The sequence below is a fragment of the Lagenorhynchus albirostris genome, chromosome 6 (assembly GCF_949774975.1).
Source record: "Lagenorhynchus albirostris chromosome 6, mLagAlb1.1, whole genome shotgun sequence".
Taxonomy (NCBI): Eukaryota; Metazoa; Chordata; class Mammalia; order Artiodactyla; family Delphinidae; genus Lagenorhynchus; species Lagenorhynchus albirostris.
In genome coordinates, this window is record NC_083100.1 from 91,214,463 (window position 1) to 91,238,959 (window position 24,497).

At 38.3% G+C, this 24,497-nt stretch overlaps 1 protein-coding gene across 1 annotated transcript in view; it reads right to left on the reverse strand.

Moving 5' to 3' along the window:
* Positions 1-23,662, reverse strand: part of HNMT (histamine N-methyltransferase) — a 35,926-nt gene extending 12,264 nt beyond the window's left edge. Inside the window, exons 1-3 of the mRNA XM_060151516.1 lie at positions 23,156-23,662; positions 16,414-16,466; positions 211-318 (exon numbers count right to left, since the gene is read on the reverse strand). Of these exons, the coding sequence (XP_060007499.1) occupies positions 211-318; positions 16,414-16,466; positions 23,156-23,292 (298 nt within the window). The 5' untranslated portion in view covers positions 23,293-23,662. The remainder of the gene's footprint in view (positions 1-210; positions 319-16,413; positions 16,467-23,155) is intronic.
* Positions 23,663-24,497: the final 835 nt, after the last annotated feature.

A 24,497-nucleotide genomic window follows, 5' to 3' on the forward strand; every position in this document is an offset into this window, starting at 1 on the left:
AAAAAAAAGGGCGGGGGATTCTCATCACTATTTATATTCTGAGATGTTTCGTCACTCCTGCCAAGAAAACAAATTAATCAGGTTCTTCTCTCAATAAGTTTACAAAGAACATACCACAGCAGCTGTGTTGTTAATGACCGAAGGGCCGCATTTGGGATGACAGGCCTTTCAGAACAGAATTTGATCTACAGCACCATGGATTACAAGTACCTTTGTACTTGGAGATTTGTTCAGCACTTGGTTCAACCACTTCAGTGTTGATACTAACTCCTGGGTATTGAGCCTGCACTTTGGAGAGGATATGAAGATCAATTTCACCTGGAAGAAAAGCATAGGGAACAGATTGCCTCAGTCCAGAAAGAAATGAGTAAGAATCATTTGAACGAGTTTATTATCTCTAGGAAAGCCCAGCATAGATAAAGAATAATACTCAGCTGTTGCCCTGCCACAATGTCTATGATGCAGAACAGCTAAGTTGTAAGTAGGAAGAATAATGTGATTTGAGGAGGGCTATGATTGTTATTCATTCATTCATTCATTCATATAGCCCTTATTTAATATGAATTATTATATTACAGTAAGTCTGAGATGCCCTTCATTATAGGATGCAAACAGCCCTTCTTTTTATATCACTAAATCAGAAAAAACACTGTCAATTATAATTTTAAGATTTCATCAACTGGAAGATGTATATCAATTTCAGAGATGTTAAGTATGAAAAAAACATGCCATAGAATTGATAAATTAGACTAGGCCAGATGCGTACAAAATATATGTCACATACAAAATATGTCAGGTATAAAAAAGGATAAAAAAGTATATCAGACATGTGCCCTCAAAAACACCATGGTCTAGTGGTATAGACGGACATGGAAAGAACTCTGGCTGGGTTGGACCAAGGTGGGAAGGAGAAAGGAGACAGTGAGGGAGAGGATGGGAGGAGAGGCCAGAGAGAGGGAAAGCTTCATGGCAGATCACTCCTGAGTTCTCTGTTACAGGGTAAGTGGAAGTTAGCCCAGGGACTTCTGGGGAAATGGGAATTGCAGGTAGAGAGGACAGGAAGTCAGGAAACAGAATCGTATATGTGGGACTACTGGCAATTCAGAGTTTTGGAATGTTAGGCAAGGCAGTGTCTCCATGCAAGAGGTGATCCCAGAGAGGTAAATGGAGAGGAAGTTATGGCAGAATTGATATTTATGCATTAATTCATGCACCAATGATTGATTATTTACTATGTGCCAGGCACTACACCAGGCTTTAGCAAATGATGATAAGAGGAGCAAATAGATACCTGCCCTGATGAACATTTAGCCTGTAGGTGACTATGTAAGAGAGAGAGATGACGGTAAGTTGGATAGACTTGAGTTCCAAACCTGTCTGACCCGCTTACTTGGTATTATGACCTTTGGAAATTTGCTTTATCTCTCCAAGGTGCATTTTCCTCATGAGAAAAACAGCAATATTAATAGTACATAGTTTATTGGGTGAGGGGATTAAATGAGGCAATGCCTATAAAGCACGGTGCAAAATAGAGTTGGCACCTAATAAATGTTAGCTGTTCGTTATTTTTATCGTTATCGTTGAGTCCTTCTCTTTAAAAATCTCTCTTCTTTCCCTATTACTGATGCCTCCAAATTAAGTTTGCACTTTTATTCTCTTAGTTATCATGTTGACCTTCACTAAAACAGACTTACGTGCTGGCAAGACTAGCATATGAAAGTGACATTAGTCTTTAACATTTTGGCATAAATGGCATTAACAGAACCTTTACAAGGTTAGATATGGCGGGCGGAAAAAGCATAGGTCATAAGACTGAGAGGTCTGAAAAGAAGGAGATGAGGAAGATAAATCAGGAACAAAAGATGCTAGACTTGGAAAAGAGGGCCGTCTAATGGTATAATGAGAGTCCCAAGTACTGGTAATGGGAGACAGTGGGGATTAGGGGGGAGAAGATATGGGAAGGAAGCTGAAACAGAGGATGAAGAAGCCTATGTGACAGTTTTCTCCATAGCTGGACCTGACACCTTTTAGTCCTTCCTTAATCATTATTCTAGCCGTCATTTATTGGCCACCTATTATTTGTCAAACACTGTGCTAGGCACTTGACCTGAAACATCTCACTTAATCCTGACCACGATGCTATCACAAACGCCACAGTATTGTTCCCAACTAGATAAGGTGATTTGAGGAATTTGACACCGAGGGGACATTAATGTGCCTAAAGTTTACGGCATACTTGTCTGACTCCGAAGTGTTTGTTTTTCTACCAACTTCATACTAAGAAATAGGAAAACACCAAATACTAAAGGAACATAGGAAGTTTTTCTCTACAGTAATTATTTGTGGAGGGTACAAAAGATAACTCAGGCAAAAGGCTGATAGGAAAATCTGTGGGCTAATGAGAAATAGAGAGATTCCAGCTTGCCCCAAAGGCCCAGAGGCCAAAAGTTCTGTTCTTGCCTCTATGAGCCTAGCCATATATTTTATTTTATTTTTTCTATTAACATGCAATGATTTTATTATTGTTATTTTTTAACATCTTTATTGGAGTATAACTGCTTTACAATGGTGTGTTAGTTTCTGCTTTATATCAAAGTGAATCAGTTATACATATACATATGTTCCCATATCTCTTCCCTCTTGCGTCTCCCTCCCTCCCACCCTCCCTATCCCACCCCTCTAGGTGGTCACAAAGCACCGAGCTGATCTCCCTGTGCTATGTGCCTAGCCATATATTTTAGATTAAAAAAATCATTAATTCTGAGGCTCCCAAACCCAACATTTTAAAATTCAGATAGTGGGATCTACCCAAATGGAAGAATGTATCTAGCACATCCCCAGGGCTCGTTCCAATCTTGTCCCTTTCCCAACCTGCAGAATGTTCTACCATAGAGCCACCCAGTCCCGCCTCCTATGGCAATGGCAGAGGACACAATGCCAGAATTGCAATGGAGACTCGGAACCCGTAGGTTCATGTAACAACCTCTATAGAGCGTGAGCCCACGTGGGGACACGAACCTTCTGTGCGTTCACTGCTGGGTCCCTAGAAGAAATGAATGAACAACAAGAGGAGATAATGAAATTATTTCCTCAGGGGGTAGCACGTAAAATGCAGTTCTGACTTCATAAGTCAGGTGACCACACTTCTTGTTTGCCAGGGACAGTTGTACTTGCTCCTGGTGCTAATGTCCCATCTGGTTTTGTTTCCCAAGTTTCTTTAATTTCTAACAAAATATTATCACTGCAATTTTATTTTTGAAAATACTTTTTAAAAAAGAACTATATTTTAAAGTTTTTTGTATTGAGATATAGTTGATTTACAATATTATATTAGTTTTCAGGTGTACAACAGAATGATTCAAAATTTTTATAGATAATACTTCATATGTAGTTATTATAAAATATTGGCTATATTCCCTGTGCTGTTGTATCGCTTATTTACTTCATACATAGTAGTTTGTACTTCTTAATCCCCTACGTCTATCTTGCTCCTGCCCCCTTTTCTCTCCTCACTGGTAACCACTAGTTTGTTCTCTTGGAGTCTGTTTCTGTTTTGTTATATTCATTCTTTCATTTTATTTTTTAGATTGCACGTATAGGTGATAACCAAGTATTTGTCTCTCTCTGTCTGACTTATTTCACTTAGCACAAATACCTTCTAGGTCCATCCATGTTGTTGCAAATGGCAGAAGTTCATTCTTTTTTATGGCTGAGTAATATTCCATGGTGATATATGTGTCACATCTTATTTATCCATTCAACTGTTGATGAACACTTGGGTTGCTTTCGTATCTTGGCTATTGTAAGTAATACTGCTGTGAACATTGGGGTGCATGTATCTTTTCGAATTAGTGTTTTTGTTTTCTTTGGCTATATACCCAGGAGTGGAATTTCTGAATCATTTGATCTTTCTAGTTTTAGTTTTTTGAGGAATCTCCATACTGTTTTCCATAGCGGCTGCACCAATTTACATTCCTACCAACAGTGTACTAGGGTTCCCTTTTCTCCACATCCTTGCCAACATTTGTTATTCATAAACTTTTTGATGACATAAAAGAACTATTTTATAAATTGACCGATATAATAAAAACAATTTGTTCAATAAATAAATATTTCAAAAAACTGTAATAATTTTACTCCTTTTACTCCCTCCCACTCTCATTCTTAAAAGTATCCTGGGTCTGACAATAAACAATGTCACCGTGCTCGTAAGGCACTTATTTTCTGTGTTATGTTTGTTATTTATAACAGACTCTATTATTTCTTATTGTGAGATTATATATATATATATATATATATAGAGAGAGAGAGAGAGAGAGAGAGAGAGAGAGAGAGAGAGATCTCCCATAAGACAATATATTCCTCGATCTCATACCATATGTAGTTTGCATTCTTGTATCACTCAGAAATAAGAGAAATGCATTAAAAAAAATTATATGAACCTCTTTCCCCCATAAAAGAGAGTCAGTAGAGAGGTAGTTCAGATGTTCTGTAGTATTACAGTCTAAACATGTAGCATTAAGTTCTCAATAAATTTAGTTACAAATATTTTCTTGATACATCACCTATCCTGTTTACTTTCCATCCAGACATCCAAGCTTTGCTCTTTTCTTCATCTTCCCTCCCTGGCCACCTGTAAGTTTTCCTGCTAAATGTTTCTTTACTTTCTCTTTTCCATCCATACTAGCAATGTCCTTGTTTAGGCCCAAATTACCTATCTCTTGGAATACTAAAATAATAACCTAAAAGTTCAGCCTGTCTCTGCTGAACTTTGTCTCCCTCAAAGCCATCACTACAACAACCATTTAAAACCCTGAGCTAATAAGCAAGCCCAATATTTCTGAGGTTAAAACCTTCTAATGACTAATCATTAGAACTAAACTGGATTAAGTCCAAACGCCTTAACTGAGCACAGACCACCTTGCCTGCTTTCTTATTCTCATCTCTCACAACTTCATGTTTTGAAACTCGTGTCTCTAGGAACCCTGAATTTCTTGTATTTCTACGCTTCGCTCTCCCCCGCGCCCCCCCGCCATTGACATCATGACTCTTCCCTACATTTTGTCTGTGCTCTCTCCTCTGCCAGGAAGACTCTCCCCTCACTGCCTCACTTCATCCGACTGACTCTTAGGCATGAACTCTTCCACACATCACTAACTACAGGCTTTTCACAGAGCCTAGCAGCAGCATCAGAATCCTTCAGACAGAAGCTGCCAGCTGGGCTTCCCTGGTGGCACAGTGGATGAGAGTCCGCCTGCCGATGTAGGAGACGCGGGTTCGTGCCCCTGTCCGGGAGGATCCCACATGCCGCGGAGCGGCTGGGCCCGTGAGCCATGGCCGCTGAGCCTGCGCGTCCGGAGCCTGTGCTCCGCAACGGGAGAGGCTGCAGCGGTGAGAGGCCCGCGTACCAACAACAACAACAACAACAACAAAAAAAAGAAACTGCCAGTTATTTGTTTGGAGTTGGCAACACAGATAAAACCTTGTGTTCCCTGATCTGAATTATTGCTTTAATGCACTTATTTTATTCACTAGCAAAGGCTTGATTCCAATGAGTTTGTTAAAAAGTATCAAGGACTCTAAAATGCTAGATTAAGCAACTGAGCAGGTTGATCATTAATCACTGAAAAGCATGTGAGGGGTTATCAGACCCTATAGTAGCACGAGCCAGCAGTAAAGAGATTCAAACAATGAAAAAAAGAAAGAAAGAAAGAAAGAAGATCATTTGTTCTTTCCCAGCTGGATCCTTCTGAATAGGAGCCATAACATTATGAATGTGTTCCAGTGTCAGACGTTAAATGCCCTGTAAAGGCTTTTAAAGAGCTCCCAAGCCAAACTAATATGCCCAACGAATGGGGGAAAGTAAACTAGAAATGAATCAGTCAAATAATTCAGAAATTCTCCACAAATTCAGGGGTAAACAAAAGAAACGTGGAAGCCAGCAGTCTGCTGCTTTTATTGTGCATCGCAGAGCCTTCTGGAAATCTTAACTTTCAGGTCCAGAAAACAATATTTAAGAGGAGTAAGGGAGTACTTATTCATTTTATAGTCAGTCTCCTTTCATATATGATCTCTGGTTAGGCACTGCTTCATCATAGTTCTGGCAATTGTAGACTACTTATTGATGACATCCTAAGCCTTTAGGCCAGCAGCTGTTTGAGTTAACTAAAGCCTTATTATTGCATGTTTCCCCCTAAAGCTTTGGAACAAAATCTGCAAAGTTTCCTGTGACAAATGGAAAAATTATAGGGATTAAGCAAACTCTTTCCAATATACCATCCTTCTTTTTTTTTTTTCTTTTCTTTCCTTCCCTCCCACACCCCCTTTTGTGACTAGCAAAGCAAATTAATGATTTTGGAGTCTGGGCATTTTATGATGATGTAACTGATTTTCTCAGTTGATCAATACGTGGAGCTCGAGCAAAGTTAGGAAAATCCAAACATCTGTCAGTATGAATCAAAGATTATTTTCTATTCGGCTGAGTTGTGGGTTGTTTTTTTTTTTTGTTTTGTTTTTTTGTGGTTCTTTTCTATTAGGCTGGGTTGTGGGTGTTTTGTTTTGTTTTTTCTGTTCTGTTCACTCCTGTATTATTTTCTATCCTGACTTTTTGATTTGGGAAGTTAAATGAAAACTAAATTTTTAAAATCTCCTTCCTTGCAAATCTCTTTCCTTTGTACTACTCCGTCCCTCAAATCAGCTACACCTGTAGTATGACTTCCCATGTCTCCTTTCTGACCTAAGTTGAGTGTTTTACTTAATTTCACAGTCAGATATTTTTGTGGTTATAATATCTTGCTTTCATATGGGCCATATTTTAAATACATCATACCTATATTTGAAGAACAACATATAATTGAAACCTGACAGTGGAACTTAAAAAGTTCAAAAATAGGGAAAAGGTGGGGATATTATCTTCCAGACAACTTTTCTCCACTCCCTGAACTTCAAGGATATATTTCATGAGATAGCAGAGGAATGTTGCCTTTTTGCTTGAAATCCAAGGTCATTTGATTAAAAAGGAAAAGAAAAATATGAAAAGGAAAAGTTAGAGGCTATAGAGAAAATTGAACTCAAATTTAGTATTCACTAGAAATATCTTATACAAATTTGTTAATATCTCTGCCCTTTAAATTGCATATCTGCAAATTAGGGATAATATGGTCTACTCTGCAGGGTCACTCTGAATGTTAAAGACATTATATGGAGATAATTTACCACAGTTCATGATATATAGTCATAATTCAATAAATTGAAGTTATTATACATTAACTCAACAAATATTTTTAAGCACCTACTAAATGCTAGGTTCTAATCACTGGAGATACAGCACTGAATAAAATAGACAAAAACATCCAACCGTTATGTATGATGATAAGTCCCGTGGAGAAAACCAAGGCAAAAAATAGCAAGGGGAAGCCATGAGCGGAAGCTCTGTGATTTTCAGTTGGGTGGTCATGTAAGCCTCCAGGAAAAGGTGACATTTAAGAGAAGGCTGAAGGAGACTGGGAAAGAAGGAAATGAAGATTTGCCTTTCTAAATGGGCAGCTCCGTAATAAAATGACACTGTGAAAGAGCACTCATCATGTATTCGTGATGGCTTGTCTTTCTGACTGAGCTACATTCAATGAAACACAAAGCCCAGCTTGAGAACCCTGGGGCTGCCCCAAATAAGAACATCCTCCATGCCAAGAAAATGGAGGATTAAAGACTGGTCAGGTTATCTCCAGCCATTTGATTTCCGTCTATTCTTGCTTCATTTCTAATATCAAAATATATGTGAAGGGCTTCCCTGGTGGCACAGTGGTTGAAAGTCTGCCTGCCGATGCAGGGGACGCGGGTTCGTGCCCCGGTCTGGGAAGATCCCACATGCCACGGAGCGGCTGGGCTCGTGAGCCATGGCCGCTGAGCCTACGCGTCCACAGCCTGTGCTCCGCAACGGGAGAGGCCACAACAGTGAGAGGCCCGCGTATCGCAAAAAAAAAAAAAAAAGTGAATTCTTTAGAGTATCAGCAGGAAAAATTTTATTCTATTACAGTTGCATTAAGATTACAATCTTCCTTTTTCCCTCTACTAGAGTATCAGGCACAAAAAAATTGTTTCTAGGGAGAAAAATTGCCCAGATAACTCTCTGCTTAGCGATGAAAAATAATTTCAGCTATGGGTTTGCAACCAGAACAAGAACAATCTGATTCTGAGCTGCAGTGTAAAAGATAAAAGATTCTTGACGAGATCCCTTCTCTTTTCTTTCTCTGTCTCTCTCTGTCTCTGTCTGGGTCTCTCTCTCTCTCTCTCTCTCTCTCTCTCTCTCTCTCTCTCTCTCTCTCTCTCTTTTGTCCCATGGGAGCCTCAGTATGGAGGCAGTTCTGTCAGTATGGAAAGACAAGAGTAGAATATTAAAATAGCTGGAGAGTCTCAGGAAAGGGATTATAAATATAAATTCTGAGCCAAAAGGGCATTGCCATTTACTTTCGTGTGTCTTCCGGCTGTTGGCCCAGGAACAATACTGCCTGATTGCTTTGCAACTTCAGAAGAAAAGCCATGCTACCAAAATGTTCTATGAAACACAAACATAGAGAAAATGTCCCAAAGGGTGGTGAACACTGAAGTGTAGAGATATTTCATAAAAAACTCAAAAAAGACTGCATTTTGCCTTACCTTTCAATTTCTACATTTTAAACATAAAGATATTTGCTACTTCATCACATACATAGAGAGGTAAATTCTATACCTACCATATTATGATGTTTATAAGTTATATTGAATTACCCTTAATAAAGTACCAACTTTCTTCTACCTTCTTCATGCCCAGAGACAGGATTTATAAGATGAAACTACTTGAGCTGACAAAGGTAGTCCAAGATAATCACGTAGTTGGTGTGATTTCATCAGTATCAGCGTGCATCCGTGTTCTTACGCGCTCTTAACCTTCACGATCTCTCATTTGACCCTTACACCATTGGCCCGCCACATTAATAGTGGTTAAAACACAAATGTTGCCGAGGAAAATTTTCAGCCCTAGCGTGCGTACAGTCTGAGAGCCTGTTGCCCTTGTAGAAAAAAAAACAAGAAATAATCAACAGAAAACATCAAGGACCTGAAGGACCAGAGAGCCGACAACCACCATCCTCTTGATCCACATCACCCTCACTCTCATCGTCATGGCCACCATGTCCTCGCAGCAGCCATGGGAGAACAGATGGGCTCTGAAGAAAAGATCTGCTAAGCTACAACACAAGAGAGATTGTTCTTAAAGTATTCGTATGGGTGCAATATTATTACCGGTGAGTCAGAAATAACCAAAGGAAAATTGTCATGAAAACGTGTGTCAGAACAGTGCTTTGGGCGTCAGCCAAATAGCTGAAGGAACTGTCAGAAGTCAGTGAGTCTATTCTTTACCATCATCTCTCATCAACTATAAAATTATAATTTAAATTGGGTTTATTTTTCCTGTCCCTGGCTGTAAAATTAATACTATAGAAAACTCAAGACATAGAAGTGTAAAGTAAAAATAAAATAAAGATCTCACTATGGGAGAAAGCAAAGGTTAATGTTTTGGTTTATTTTCTCCTAAGTTGTTTTTGTCCCCTTTGAGCAGATAATTTTCTTTAGTTTACCCATTATGATTATTATGTATATGAATTATTTTGACTTTCCCACTTGAGAGTTAAACCATGAATATATCAAAATTTATTTGAAAGTGCTATTCGTATTCTCAAAGACGGATATGTGGGATAATCAATTTCATTATTAACCTTTCATATATAATATAAATAAAAGTATCTAAAAAAATATAAATGTGTGCATTTATATGTGGAAATATATATGAATATGTATTTATACATAGAAATACATTTTTATATACAGTTTTATATGTATAGTTATACTTAGTTTTAAGTTTTTTTGCTATTCTGAGGCATCTGACAATGAACCGTGAATTTTTGTGCAAAAATCTTTTCTGCAGATTAATTCCAAGAACCAGAATTAATGATTAGAATGAGATCCTTGATCTTTGGTGATACAAAACAAAACAAAACAAACAAAAAAACAGGTGTCAGACGCTAGCTGCTGAGAAAGGATGCAGGCTAAAGAACTAAAGAACATTTTCAGAGGCCCTCTGGGTAGGTAAGACCAGTCTAATTGTTGGAACGCTTGGAGGTGGGGGGCTGAGGTACAGGGTGGGTGGAGGATGTACAGAATCTATGAGGAGAGGCTGAAGCAGCAGCGGGGCCTGTGTTGGGACATCAGGGATTGGCTATTTACCAAGTATGTCAGTATTTTAAGAACGAGCATCACAAGGGCCTTGTGTGATAGATGAATATCAGAACTGTTCTTGATATATAACGCCACGCTACTTTCAGGAAAACTGCGTTTCATTTCAAACTCTTACCTTTTGTACATGAAAGCTTTCATGTCACTGTAACCTCATCACTATTGCATATTTGCTTTTTAAATCTTCTCAAATTGTTCTCAGTAAAAATTTGAACTTTTCTTCAAATAGGTTTCTTATATTTTGTACTGAATATATTAGTAGCTCAGCAATCCAGTATCTTTTTTTACCACTCCTATCAGTTTGTTATTGTCAATAGAGACAAAGCCTCAGAAGACCTTGGGCATTGACCCCAATCTCTAGGACCCCCGATCCCCCTGTGGCATATATGATTAGGTTCACCATGTATAAAATGAAGATGACAGCAGACACCCTACACCAGGGTTCTGTGACTGTGTGTCTTAAATCGCAAAGTTGTATTCAATAGTGTATGTCAAGTAGAAGCATATTCATCGACTAAGAGACTGTGTCCCAAACTGGCACAAGAACTGGGAAGATACAAACTTGTCCTTCAGCAAAATTACACATAACCACATGCCACAGACTTTCTAGTACATTGTAAAATAATCAAAACTGTAAATGAAAAACACTCAGATGTTGACAAAAAAAGAAAGGTGGATCTACCATATTGCTTTCTTCCTATTTTACCTTTATCAGGCCATTACTGCATTCTTGTTAATTTTAAGGCTGTACAGCTGAGTTTATTTGCTTTTCTAAGTATACAGTCATTTAATCTGCAGATAATGATAGTTTTGTCTTCACTCTGCTCATTATCCCCATTTTCCTGTTTCAGGCCTTATTGAATTAGCCAAAACAATCTTGTTTATTTCGGTTTTAATGACAGTGGCTCCAGTATTGTAGCATTATGTTCACGTCTCTCCATTCTGTACTGTGTCTGTCTTTAACAGTACTTTCACGTTCACTGAAAGTTCTAAATACAATACAATGAGGTAAACTATTTCGGTAAATTTATATATGTAGAATAGTTTTTTTCAAAATAACATAATTATGAATGCCTTTAACAATACTTCGTATCTGATGCCCCAAATTATCTGAAGGAGACAGTCCTAAATCCTACAGATTAATAATTGACTAGAGTCCATATCCTTCCAGTTATGGAATAAGTGCTAGCATGCTGCACATAAGTAAAACAGTTCTTACTCATGTCAAGTTATAAAGCAATTAGAATCCAGACAAAAATCGTCTGCATGTCTAGAAGTCCTATTTAAACTCTACTTCTTCAATATAACAAAACATGGTGTTAGCCACACCACTCTGAAGAAATGCTTACCTCTTTCTAGAAGGTTACTCATAAGATCATAGGTTTTCTGGACTGAAAGCACCTTCAATGGCCCAAACACCCAAGAAATCAGTGCCTGATTCCTTTCTATAGCATATGTGCAAAGTGTTTTTCCAGCCTAAGCTAGTACTCCTAGAGTGACTGCTCTTTATATCCCAAGATGTGTGCTTTCATTTCTGAACAGGTTTGATCATTAGTAAATTCTAATACCGAACAAAGAAATCTCTCTCTTTTAACCACTGGCCCTTTAGGGGCAAATATTCTGTGGTTTGCTCAATAGGAAATATCTGCAGATGGCAATAAGCACATTCAAATTCTTTATTTCTAGGCAAAAAAAAATCCCCCAATTCCCTATATTTTCCCAGTCATTCCTTAGTTGCTGATACAGACTGTTGGCTTACTCTAGACCATTGGAAACATTAACCTTTGCTTGCTACCAGCTCCTGCTTCTAAACTGGGTACACTGGCTCTTCCAGTTCTTGCCTTAATTACATTTTTCTACTTCTATCCACCTAGCTTAAACTTCAGGGTCACCTTAACATGCCATTTATGAAAGGAAACAAGATTAATAATCTGATAAAATTAGATTTTCAAACAGCTGGTCATTACTAAATACCGAATCTCTCTTTTGCCAAGTCGATAGTTAACTTTTATATCTGTTTAGTACAGCTTGTTGGACTAGACTACAATCAAGAGACCTGGGTTTTATTCTGCCTTGATGGTTCTCAGGCTTCTTGTTTGTAGAATGAGGGTATTAATGGTCTCTAAATTCTCTTCTATTGTTTAATCTCTGTAGTAATGTTGGTGTCTATATGTTACAGAATAAGAAAACAACCTAACTCAACATATGTCAGCATAATTATTTTCCAAAAAATGTTATAAAAGGGTTTATACCACCTGTGTTTCATATGTGAATTGCTTCAGTGGATTAAAAATTTATCTATATATACACTATTATATAAGTTATGACACCTGAGTTGGTACATAATAGGTTAATAAAAATAAAAGTAGAGAGCTGGATAAAATGAGATTATTTGAGTCCTGTCTAAACCTTATAAAATTTTCTGGCATTTGAACATAAGAACTGAACAACGCAGCAGATAAAGTGATTCTCCTTGAAGCAAAGCCCAGAGCAAGGAGAAAACATTGCCCATTACTGCCTTCTGGAACCTTTTTCCATGTATAAATGTGCACTGTAAATTAACAGCATTCTCCCTTACCAAAAAGAGTGTGGGTTTCTTTTTCTTCATGTACCATCAAACATAACGACAACACTCATTTAAAGTTGAGTAATGAAGAAGTTCCATTGGGTGGTTTAATTTTAGGAAGCATCAGTGTTGAAGATGGACCGAAAAAGCATGTTCTATGAGACTTGGAATACAATGCAGTTGCTCTCAATAGCTAAAAACAATTGGGAATTCCCCGGCGGTCCAGTGCTTTTACTGCCGAGAGCACGGGTTCGATCCCTGGTCAGGGAACTAAGATCCCGCAAGCCGCGCAGCCAAAAAAAAAAAAAAAAAATTGTTGTAATAAGCATGATATGAATACTCTGAGACCTCGAATGAAGCATTCCCATTGCTCACTTTGTTTCATGAAAGTATACAAACTTATGCACATACACATACAGCGTTACACTTCTCTATTTGGCCTTTGTAAAAACTATATGGTCTATATTTCTGTACATGATTTGTTTTTCTCCTGATTTCCTCTCTTGCTTTTGTGGATACACATAATATTTATTTCAAACATTCTCCTAACATCGAATATATCATCTATGAATAACAATGCTGCTTATCAATTGTATTTCACTGATGTAGTAGATCACTTACAGAAGACATGGAAAAGTTTTCCATCAGTTTCCTTTCTTTTGAACTGCTCAGAGCCCTAATAATTGCTTGGCTTCTGAACTGAATTGCCAAAACACCTTTTTCTAAAACCTTACATTCTCTCTTAAATTATGAAATCCCTCTGCACCCAAATACCAACCTCTATAGAAGAGACAGAAGACAGATAGGGTACATAGCAGTCCCTGCTCATGCTTCTGAGAAGAAAATCAAACAGGCCCCCAAAGAATATGAACATTAAGTGATATAAATGCAGCACTTTGATTTAGGGAAGTTTTTAGTTTGTTTGCTTTTGGAGTGTTTTTTCATCATGATGGTGAGAATGGTATCACCATTACAAATACAGAGAGAGTATTTGCACCAAAGATATGCAGAATAGGATCTGTAGGTATATGGACATCCAAAAGAAAACATCTAGGAAGTGAAACCAGAGAGGCCCATAAGCTAAGGCCAGAGTAGAACCCTGTAAGATGCATTATGGGAGCTGAGCACAAGGTGTCACATGGGGCCAATGGCCTCATTTGCCAGGGACTGGAGTTCAGACACTGATTTGGAAGGATACCTAAGCCGCAGGATAATGCAGAAGTCTCAGGCACACTGTAGATTGTGAAACATGCGGCGAACCCATTTCTCTAAGGCAAGTACAGGAAGTTCCTCACTATATATTTTTCTTCTGCGCATGCAGTCCTTGCAGTTAGGCAATGACAGATTATTAGATAAGCATCTCCCAGTTGGTATATAAGCACTCAGACTAACTGAGTGAGGTGTCCTTTCCCCAAAAACACTACTCTTTCATGCCAAGGACCTCTAGACCTAGGGGTTTTAAGTGCCTTGCTTTTGATTTCATGTGACTTACTTGAGCAGTGAAGACTAAGTACAGTTTGAATTTCTCTGGCAGTTCTTATGTTTCTGATCAGTTTCTTATGAAGAATGAGCTTAAAGGGCACCCATATTCTCTCCAAGGCAGAGCTTGTTATTAATACAATGTTAGGGCTCAGTCAGAAGAACACCAAGTACTGCTCCCTCTGTTTGGAAAAGTTCTCTATATTAGCCCCTATGTGCACCTTTATGTAAGGAATCACTGTGTGGGGCAAATGTTCCTTTCTCTAGATAGCTTATAAGCATCTTGCTTGATACATTTACATTAGAAATTCAATTAACTTTATATTAAAAGGTCAATTAACTTGGCCACGGTAGAGATTGTTTTTAATTACTTTTCCTTGTAGGGCTTCTTTTCTTGTCCAAGAACAAGTGACACTATCAAATGATAGTCTCATTGCCTGTGGTTGCCTGAAATTCATTTGCAAAACACACTGGAAATGACTGTCTTGGTTAAATGAATTAATAGGACACTCTTTGGGCAATTCATCACTCTTATAAACCTTAGGACATAAAATATCACAAGCAATAATAGAGTATTTTAGCTTAAACACACTGTATTAGATCATTCATGACAGTATCTTTCATTACCTGTCCTTGTTGGTTTCTGTTTTCTTGGTGAAAGATGATAATAACGTAAAATTATTTTAAGAGTCAGTCCTTATTACATTATATTACAGTGTATTTTATGAAAAATGAGCAAATGATGACATCAAAAACTAGCTGTCCTATTCCATTAGAGGGCTCTTGGTTATCTTTGTGTTAAGATGGGCACAATTCAACTCATTCATGTAGCATTAGAACATTACACTTAGAAGACTCAAGAGATTACCATTTGGCACTATGTGACAAGTGGTAATGTAGTGTCCACTTGTTACCAAGTTGTAACCTATACTAACCATCACTCTGTGGTTATTTCAAATGAAAACAATAATAAGGATATAAACATATGAATAATATGTTTAAATATTATATATGACTATATATTATTATATATGGATATATTATAAATAATATATGACTATATTATATTATTATAGTATTAATATATCATATATATTATATAATATATATATATTATTATGTTAACTCGGACCTCCAGATGACTAGCAACTTAAAAGTAAAGCAAACACTACTCAGGAGTTTGATATGAGGCACAGTCTGGAGATGAATTTTCTTGTTTTATTTTTGCAGAAAGGACCTACCTCCACCTTATAGAAGCACTTTAGAAACTAATCTATATAAATCTCACTACAAACCTATGAGACAATTCACTGTTCCCATTTTACTGATGAGCAAACTGAAGCTTATGTTTCAGCCAAGTTCACACAGTTCATTAGTGGCAGAGTCAGAAACTACACCCACATTAACCTGTCTTTCCAGACTTCCCATTTCCCCTAAGATAAAAGCGCTGGCTCTAAGTAATGAGAACATGAACTGCTTACGAAAGGGAGTTGGGGAGTGTGCTGAATTCTTAGCGGGCAGCTTTAGAACTGAGCCAGAGGAAGGGAATGGTTTAGGCCAGTGCAACTCAAAAAGAGTGGGGTCACAAGAGTGTAAATTAGCTATGTCATTAAGCATATTTTTTCCCATAGCAATGCTTTCTCAATGAAAGGAGCTGTGCATTGATTTACGTTCCAGTGCACACTTATCTTCTCATGCACCAGTAATAGTTTGCAAACCATTAACCAGTCTATGGACTTTGCTTTAAGTGGCACAAGCTTAAGGAATGTCTTATGAAATTTCCCTTTTCTGTGAACAGTTAAATCATTTTGGATCAAAGGTATCCTCAAAGTTATCCTATATTTTTTCCATTTATATAAAAAAAAATAAGAAAGCCACACGTATCCATATCACAGATAATAATGAAGGCCGATGTCCTAAACGCTATAAATCTATGCGGACATTAATCTTAGTTGAAGTGGTATGTCTCTTACTAGTTTTAATAAACTAATCTCTGCCAAAAGCAAAGGAAAATGGCTTTCCTGAAGAATGAACAATATTGCTGTCAGACAGCATGATGTTTGGAGTGAAATACAAATTTTAAAATGTGTTATTCATACCTGCACCTCCACCAATGCTTAGAATCTTAATTTCAGATTTTGTGTCTCCAATCCTGAAAAAAAAAAATTATGTAGTTTAAGAAAAATGTGCCAGGTGGTTTGTAAAATCTGATTATCAAGTCTAGTTGAAGAGAACAGACTAAAATTACAGTGAACAAAAACTAGGCCAACAAGAAAGGCCTCGATCATTTCGGTGGCTATATTGCTGTCTTCAGAAATCTTTAGAAGTAAAGGTTCCACTTATTACCAACCTTGAACTGGGAGACTTTTAGAAACAGCACTATAAACATCTCAGACGTAGGAAATAGCATTTGTTTGAAGATTGTTTGGAGAACAAAAACAGAAAAAGTGGGCCTTTGAGTCTGGTAATATAATAAGCCATTCATTGTAGATGGGAGAAAGGGTAAGGTGATTCATACTCTCTCTGATATTTGCCTTGTTTCCTTCTTCTTGCTAATTTCCTTTCAATAAACAAATGTTTATTAAACATTTATTATGTGCCTATCCTAAGCACTGATACATAAAAATGAAGAGACCACTTTGCTCTCAAGTTGAAATGTGAGACAATAAAGCCCAGTATTATGGCTCTATACAGAAATAGAGTGGAATTGATGGACTGGGATGCAACAGTAGGACTTTCTTTAAACTGATGTAAAAAAAAAAAAATAAGGGGTCAGAAAAAGGACGAGGTGCACGATGACTGCCACGTTGTGAATTTGGATGACTGGGTGAAGGGTGGTATCGAAAAGGAAGCTGGACGGTATGATTTTATGGCAAGTTTATGTTTTTTCAGTGTTTTTTTTTTTTTTTTTGATCTGAATTCAACAGACATTTGGATATGCAAGATTGAAGCTGGGTAGGAGAGAGATCAGGACTGATGATGTATTCTGGAGAATTATCCTATAATAATGGTCGAAACTAGGAGAATAGATTCTATCACCCAAGGGTATTGCAAAGAGAAGAGCAGTGGGATTATGACAAGATACCAACTTTTAAAAAGTCATGGGATAATGGGGGAACACACAAAGAAGACAGAGAGGAAAGCAGTAAAGCTCAGAGAGATGATAGGAGAATTAGAGAAGGAAAAGGCCATTGTACATGGCAGACTGTACTACTAAAACATAAAAAGAGGGCAACTCTCCATTGAATTTGGCAATATGAATATCTTTGATAATAGCAGCTTTAAAAGGTGGTTAAGGGCAGGAGTCAGATGGCAGTGGGATTAAAAGTGAACTCAATAAAGAAGAAGAAGATCTAGAGATTTTTGAAAAAGGATGAAAGAGTGAGAACGAAAAAGGGAGACTGCTAGAGAGGAAACATGAACTGAAAGAACGGTGCTTGTTTGTTTGTGCTTCAGGATGGTAAACAAGCCTAGTTTTTGGCTAAAGTGAAGAGCCTGCCCAGAGTAATAGGAAGAAGACAGATTGAAGCAGAGTTCTTAAGGACACTGGGAAACACAGAGTCAAGGACACCTGTGAATGAGTTGCCTTCCTCAGTTCTAATTATCTTCCAATTCATAATCATGAGTCCTAATACACCCATCCCTGTCTGTGCCCTTGGTTAATTCTTAAAAATGCTTCTATCATTAGCTGGCATAGTGAGGTTACGGAGCAGAGCACCTAGGTTGAAATCCTAGCTTACTAATACGTAACCTTGAGCAAGTTATTGAACTTCTCTGTGCCTTTATTACTGATTCTAAGAAATAGGATAATAATACCACCTACCTTATAGGGTTATAATTATAGTATCTGCCTTATGGAGGAGTTGTGAGGATTAAATGATGTAACTGATGTGAATCTTTTAGAAATGTGTCTGCACATGACAAGCACTCAACTTCTTATTATTATTCCAGGCACAGCTAAGTGATTTATATGACTTAACTCTTTTTTTAAAAAAAATTTTTATTGAAGTATAGTTGATTTACAATGTTGTGTTAATTACTGCTGTACAGCAAAGTGACTCAATTATACATATATATACATTTTTTTTATATTCTTTTCCATTATGGGTTATCATAGGATACTGAATATAGTTCTCTGTGCTATACAGTAGGACCTTGTTGTTTATTCACTCTGTATGTAAAAGCTCACATCTGGGACTTCCCTGGTGGTGCATTGGTTGGGGGTCCGCCTGCCGATGCAGAGGACACAGGTTCGATCCCTGGTCCAGGAGGATCCCACGTGCCGCGGAGTGGCTGGTCCCGTGTGCCACAACTACTGAGCCTGTGCTCTAGAGCCCACAAGCCACAGGTACTGAGCCCGTGTGCCACAACTGCTGGGCCTGCGTGCCTAGAGCCTGTGCTCCACAGTGGGAGAGGCCACCGTGATGAGAAGCCTGTGCACCACAATGAAGAGTAGCCCCTGCTCGCCTCAACTAGAGAAAGCCCACACGCAGCAACGAAGACCCACGGCAGCCAAAAATAAATAAATAGATAAATAAGTAAATTTATAAAAAAAAAAAAAGCTCACATCTGCTCACCCCAACTCCCACTCCATCCCTCCCCCAACCCCCTCCTCCTTGGAAACCATCAGTCTGTTCTCTGTGTCCGTGATTCTGTTTCTGTTTCCTAGGTAGGTTCATTTGTGTCACATTGTAGATTCCACATATAAGTGATATCATATGGCATTTGTTTTTCTCTTTCTGATTTATTTCACTTAGTGTGATAATCTCTAGTTGCATCCATGTTGCTGCAAATGGCGTTATTTCTTTCTTTCTTTTTTTTTTTTGGCTGCATTGGGTCTCCATTGCTGCATGCAGGTTTTCTCTAATTACTCTTTGTTGCAGTGCACAGCTTCTCACTGCAGTGGCTTCTCTTGTTGCTGAGCATGGGCTCTAGGAGTGCAAGCTTCAGTAGCTGCAGCACGTGGGCTCAGTAGTTGCAGCACGTGGGCCCTAGAGTGTGCAGGCTTCAGCAGTTGTGGCTTGCGGGCTCTAGAGCACAGGCTCAGTAGTTGTGGCGCACAGGCGTAGTTGCTCCGCGGCTTGTGGGATCTTCTGGACCAGGGATCAAACCCATGTCCCCTGCATTGGCAGGCAGATTCTTAACCACTGCGCCACCAGGGAAGTCCCACAAATGGCATGGCTGAGTAGTATTCCATTGTGTATATGTACTACATCTTCTTTATCCATTCATTTGTTGATGGACATTTAGGTTGTTTCCATGTCTTGGCTATTGTGAATAGTGCTGCTAGGAACATAGGGGTGCATAGGGGTGTATATTTTTGAATTATATTTTTGCCTGAATATATGCCCAGGAGTGGGATTGCTGGATCATATGGTAGTTCTATTTTTAGTGTTCTGAGGAACCTCCATACTGTTTTCCATAGTGGCTGCACCAACTTACATTCCCACCAACAGTGTAGGAGGGTTCCCTTTTCTCCACACCTTCTCCAGCATTTGTTATTTGTAGACTTTTTAATGATGGTCAGTCTGACCAGTGTGAGGTGGTACCTCATTGTAGTTTTGATTTGCATTTCTCTAAGAATTAGCAATGTTGGGCATCTTTTTATGTGCCTGTTGGTCATCTGTAGTGAATTAACTCTTTGAATTCTTACAACTCCTCTATGATTAGACACTATTATCATCCTATTTCATATATTATGATGATAACTAAGAATTATTGAAAACTTGCTATTTTCCGGGCAAGGATCTAAATGCATCATATGTGACAACAACAAACTTTACTATTTACAGCTGTATGCTATAACCATCCTCGCCCTGTTTACCACCTCCAGATAGCGGATTGAATAATTCCTCTGTGAAAAAATAATCCACTTCACTAAATAAACTTATCTATATTGGCATCTGAGAATCTCCCATCAAGTGCAAAATCTACATCGAATTACTATAGTGAGCCAACTGCTCAACAGACTGTTCCTGTACATACACAAAGAGGACCCGAACTAATTTTTACTGCCTCATTATTTGATTGGATGGACAACCAAGACTCATCAGTAGTTGGGGAGCTCCCCTAACATGAGAGAGACCAAAAGAAACAGAAAAGGAGAATTCAGAAGAAACATGCACAGAACAGAGGAAAATTTTATAATAGATAAAAGTCGGTATTATATCTATGAAAGATGAACAGGATGCTATAAAAAAGCAACATTCTTGGAAATTAAAAATACAATAGCAAGCAATAGAGGGCTGAAAGATAAAATTGTGAAAACTGGAAATATAAGAAAATTAGAGAATCAACTGAGAAAGTCTTCTGTTTGATGAATAGAAGTTCCAGAAAGAAAGAAAGAAAAAAAAAAAAAAAAACCAGAGGGCAGGAATGATTAAATAATACCAAAGCTTCCCTAAACTGAAGGATCTGAATCTTAATTGAAATGGCCCAGGGACTACTCACAAAAATGGGTGAGAAAGACCCACACCATAGCTCATCATCTTAAAATTTCAGAATACTAGATATAAGAGAAGATCCTAAAAAACAAAAAACAACAAAAAGGTCACAAACCAAAGATGAAGAATTTGAATGGCATTAGATTTCTCAACAGTAACTACAAGTCCATGGAAAAATATCTTTAAATTTCTGATATAAAATCATTTACATTGTAGAGTTTTATACCCAAACTATCTAACTATCTAACAATGATGAGCAAGGAGTGAAAGCATTTTTAAACACACAAAGTCTCAAAAAATTTACCTCCCATGCACTCTTTCTTAGAAAGCTCTTAAAGGATTAACAGGGAAGAAAAAAAAGAGACTAAAGAAACCAAGAAAGAAACAGCATCAGATCCAGAAGCTGGGAATTCAGTACTGGAGAGAGAAGGGAATTTCTAGAAGATGAAATAAATTCCTCATCAATACTTGTATAGCAGGCCAAAAGCAAATCAACCCAGACTGGAAAAAAAGAACAGAGAACTCCAGAAAAGATGTTCCCATGAGGAAAAATCAGCAGGTTACTTGATCTGTTGGAATATATTGAGAGGAAATTAATACTTCTGCTTGGGGTATAAGTAGTGATAGGTACATAGGAAGCTAAGTAAATAAACTAAAATCAAGACAGTAGTTAACTCTAGGAAAAACAAAAGGCTGTACATGAAAGGAAATATAATGATAGTAGTAATGATAGTATAAATGCATTGTTCAATTATGAAAAATATTTACACAGGCAAAATGATATGATATAAACAAATTAACCAAAATTTAGACATATATATGTATATATTCATATATATGTACATACACGTATATATTATATATACCCACTCTATATATCTATGTTGTATTGACATGATGGGGAGGGGAATGTGCATGTTTATTTAGCTACTTTAATACATCAAAATTAAGAAAGAGAATAACATGTTATTTAGAATTAGGAAAGAAAATTCCATAAGCAACAACTAAATGTTTTCAGAGTGTTGAAAGTGGTTGTCTCCGGAGAGCCCGAATCAGGAATGGAAGTGGGTAAGGCAGGGAACCACTATCTTTGTTGTCGTTACTCTAGGCATCCATAGTATGTCTTCAAACCAAACGGAAGGCGGAAGTAAACCAAGGATCTGCATAAGCCACAGACATGAACACAGATGCTTAGCATTGCAAAAGAACTCAGAAATTAACTCATTACCTTTCATTTTAGAAATGAACAAAAAGACTCAATTAGTTCTAAACTAAAATAATTAGTTCCTAGATAAGAAATTGTATTTGCTGTCTGCTTTGATTTTTGCATTGTTATCCTATGACTTATTACTTAATATATGATACTCAGTTTTAAAAAAACACATTTAAAAACTGAACCATGAAAAATAGAAGATAGAAAGGGGAATAAAATTTCATATACATCCAACAATGCCTTCTCTGGTCAGGTGGAGTTAACTGTCCTGGTGAAAGAATTACAGGCCTACAATAGAAAAATCCAGCAAAAGATAAAAATATCAGTTTCCTTTGCTGATAGGAAACTTTCCTTTCCAGTTGCAAATTGGATCCCCAGCCATTTTCCCCAGTTTTCCGTCATTACTTCCTGAAGCGCAAAGTTCCCGCAATCCACCCCCAGATAAGTGATTTGATTATCACTGCCATGTGAAATCTGTTACTCTCATAATGCTTATCAGCTCTGGCACAAACTGAACACATTAATCACCAAAAAAAAAAAAAAAAAAGGAGTCTGCGAGAAGGGTAGACACTAGTGAGTTTCACTGATAATGGGAAAATGCTTTTTTAGGGCCACATTGCTAATATTAAGTTGAAAGTAAAAGACAATTATTATTATTATTTTGGAGAGTGGTAACTATAATAATGGATAAGGAGAATAAATTTAAATGGGTATTAAGAGAATTGAGAGGCACCCACTCAATCCTCAGGGGTGAATAGTATTTGGTAATTATTTGATTCTCATGCAAAAATACTAGACTTCGTTGGGGATTTTTTTTTTTTTTTTGGAAGGTAAAATTTGGAGGAGGGCTGAAAAATTTGAGCTCAGAGATGGGGATCTTATCTTTTCCCAAAGGAACGTGGATTTGTGCCTTCAGATGGTTAACGCTTATCTCCGAGCAGCTGGAAATCCAGCACAAATCAGAGCCTTTGAACGTTTCAAGCGAGCGAGCGTCTAACTGAAACGCGGCAGGAGAAGGGGCACCGGAGGGTCGAGCGGGGCGGCTGTCAGTACCTCGTTCTTATCCCCGCGCCCAGCCTCCCGGGATGGCCTTGACCCATCTATCACTGCACAGAACGAGACGAGACCGAGGCTTGTCCATGGGAGAAAAACGGCCTTTCTTTTTTTTTTTTTTTTTTTGGTTACCTTGCTATTATGCCCGGCAGCTTCTCGTCCATGAATTGCTGCATGCACTGATGCTCCGTGGAATTGTTGAGAAACCTCCGGAAAGATTCAACATATCTGCTGTGGTCAGAAAACAAGCTCTTCATGGAAGATGCCATGTTTGGTTTTCTGAGAAAGACAAGGAGGGAAGGGAGGTCTAACTTCCCTCTTCCCTGTTCCTTCTTTCTCTCTTCACCCGCACCAGTTTCTATCCCAAAAAAAAAAAAAAAAAAAGCCCTGCTTTGAATTTAATGTGCTGGAGAGGCTGGGTTTGCAAAGCTCGTTACTAAGTGACTATTTGTACAGGACTTTGCCCCTGAGAGTTTAACCCCGGCACGGGCGTTTTAGAAGAAATGAGTAGTAAAGCAAAGCAGTAAATTCACTGCTGAAATTTGTTTTACAACTCTGGAAGTTCAGAAAGTCCTAAAAACAGACGACATTCAAATCACTTCCTGTTTTGGCAGCAGGGGCCAGCCAGTAAGTTCCCAGTGGGAACGTGGCTGCTTTCAGCGCCAAAGGCAGCAAAGGCAGGAATAAACAGGCCAGCTGCAAGGTTACAAACCACTTCCAGAAATCTACAGCTGCTGAATCTTTGACAAAAGATTGTCATCTGCCTCCAGGCTTTCTGTTAGGAGAGTTTCATGCCTTCACATCCCTAAACACTTGAACTTTAAACTCTGCTGCATTTCTTCATATGCTGATTGATTTGTTGTGATGCAGGAACAGAGCTATTAACTGAAAGGTCTGAGAAGCCTAGTTGGGAGGTGAAGATGGGGGAGAGGAGGAGGGGGCGGAGAAAGAAGTCTCAGGGAAGAATGCAGGACACTGGAATCCTTCAATCCATAGGAAACCTTCCCTAAGTGCTTCTGAACGTGGGATCCTAAAACGTAGGATTGGATGAGCCTTTGGAGGCCCAGTGGTGTCACCCATCAAAAGAGCCAAAGCGGGGCTTCCCTGGTGGCGCAGTGGTTGAGAGTCCGCCTGCCGATGCAGGGGACACGGGTTCATGCCCCCGGTCCGGGAAGATCCCACATGCCGCGGAGCGGCTGGGCCCGTGAGTCATGGCCGCTGAGCCTGCGCGTCCGGAGCCTAAGCGTACAGCAGAAAAAAAAAAAAAAAAAAGAGCCAAAGCGTCCACATGCTGGGCCTTTTACCTGGGAAATGGTCTTTAAGAAATCCACCCCTTATCCAACATGGGATGTTAATAATAGTATCCAAATGATGCAGGAGTTATGAGAATTAAATTCATATACCTCTCTTATAAATGTGTCTGCCTAAACCATTCTCTTCCTCTGATTCAGGTCCAAAGCTGCCCTCTAAGCAT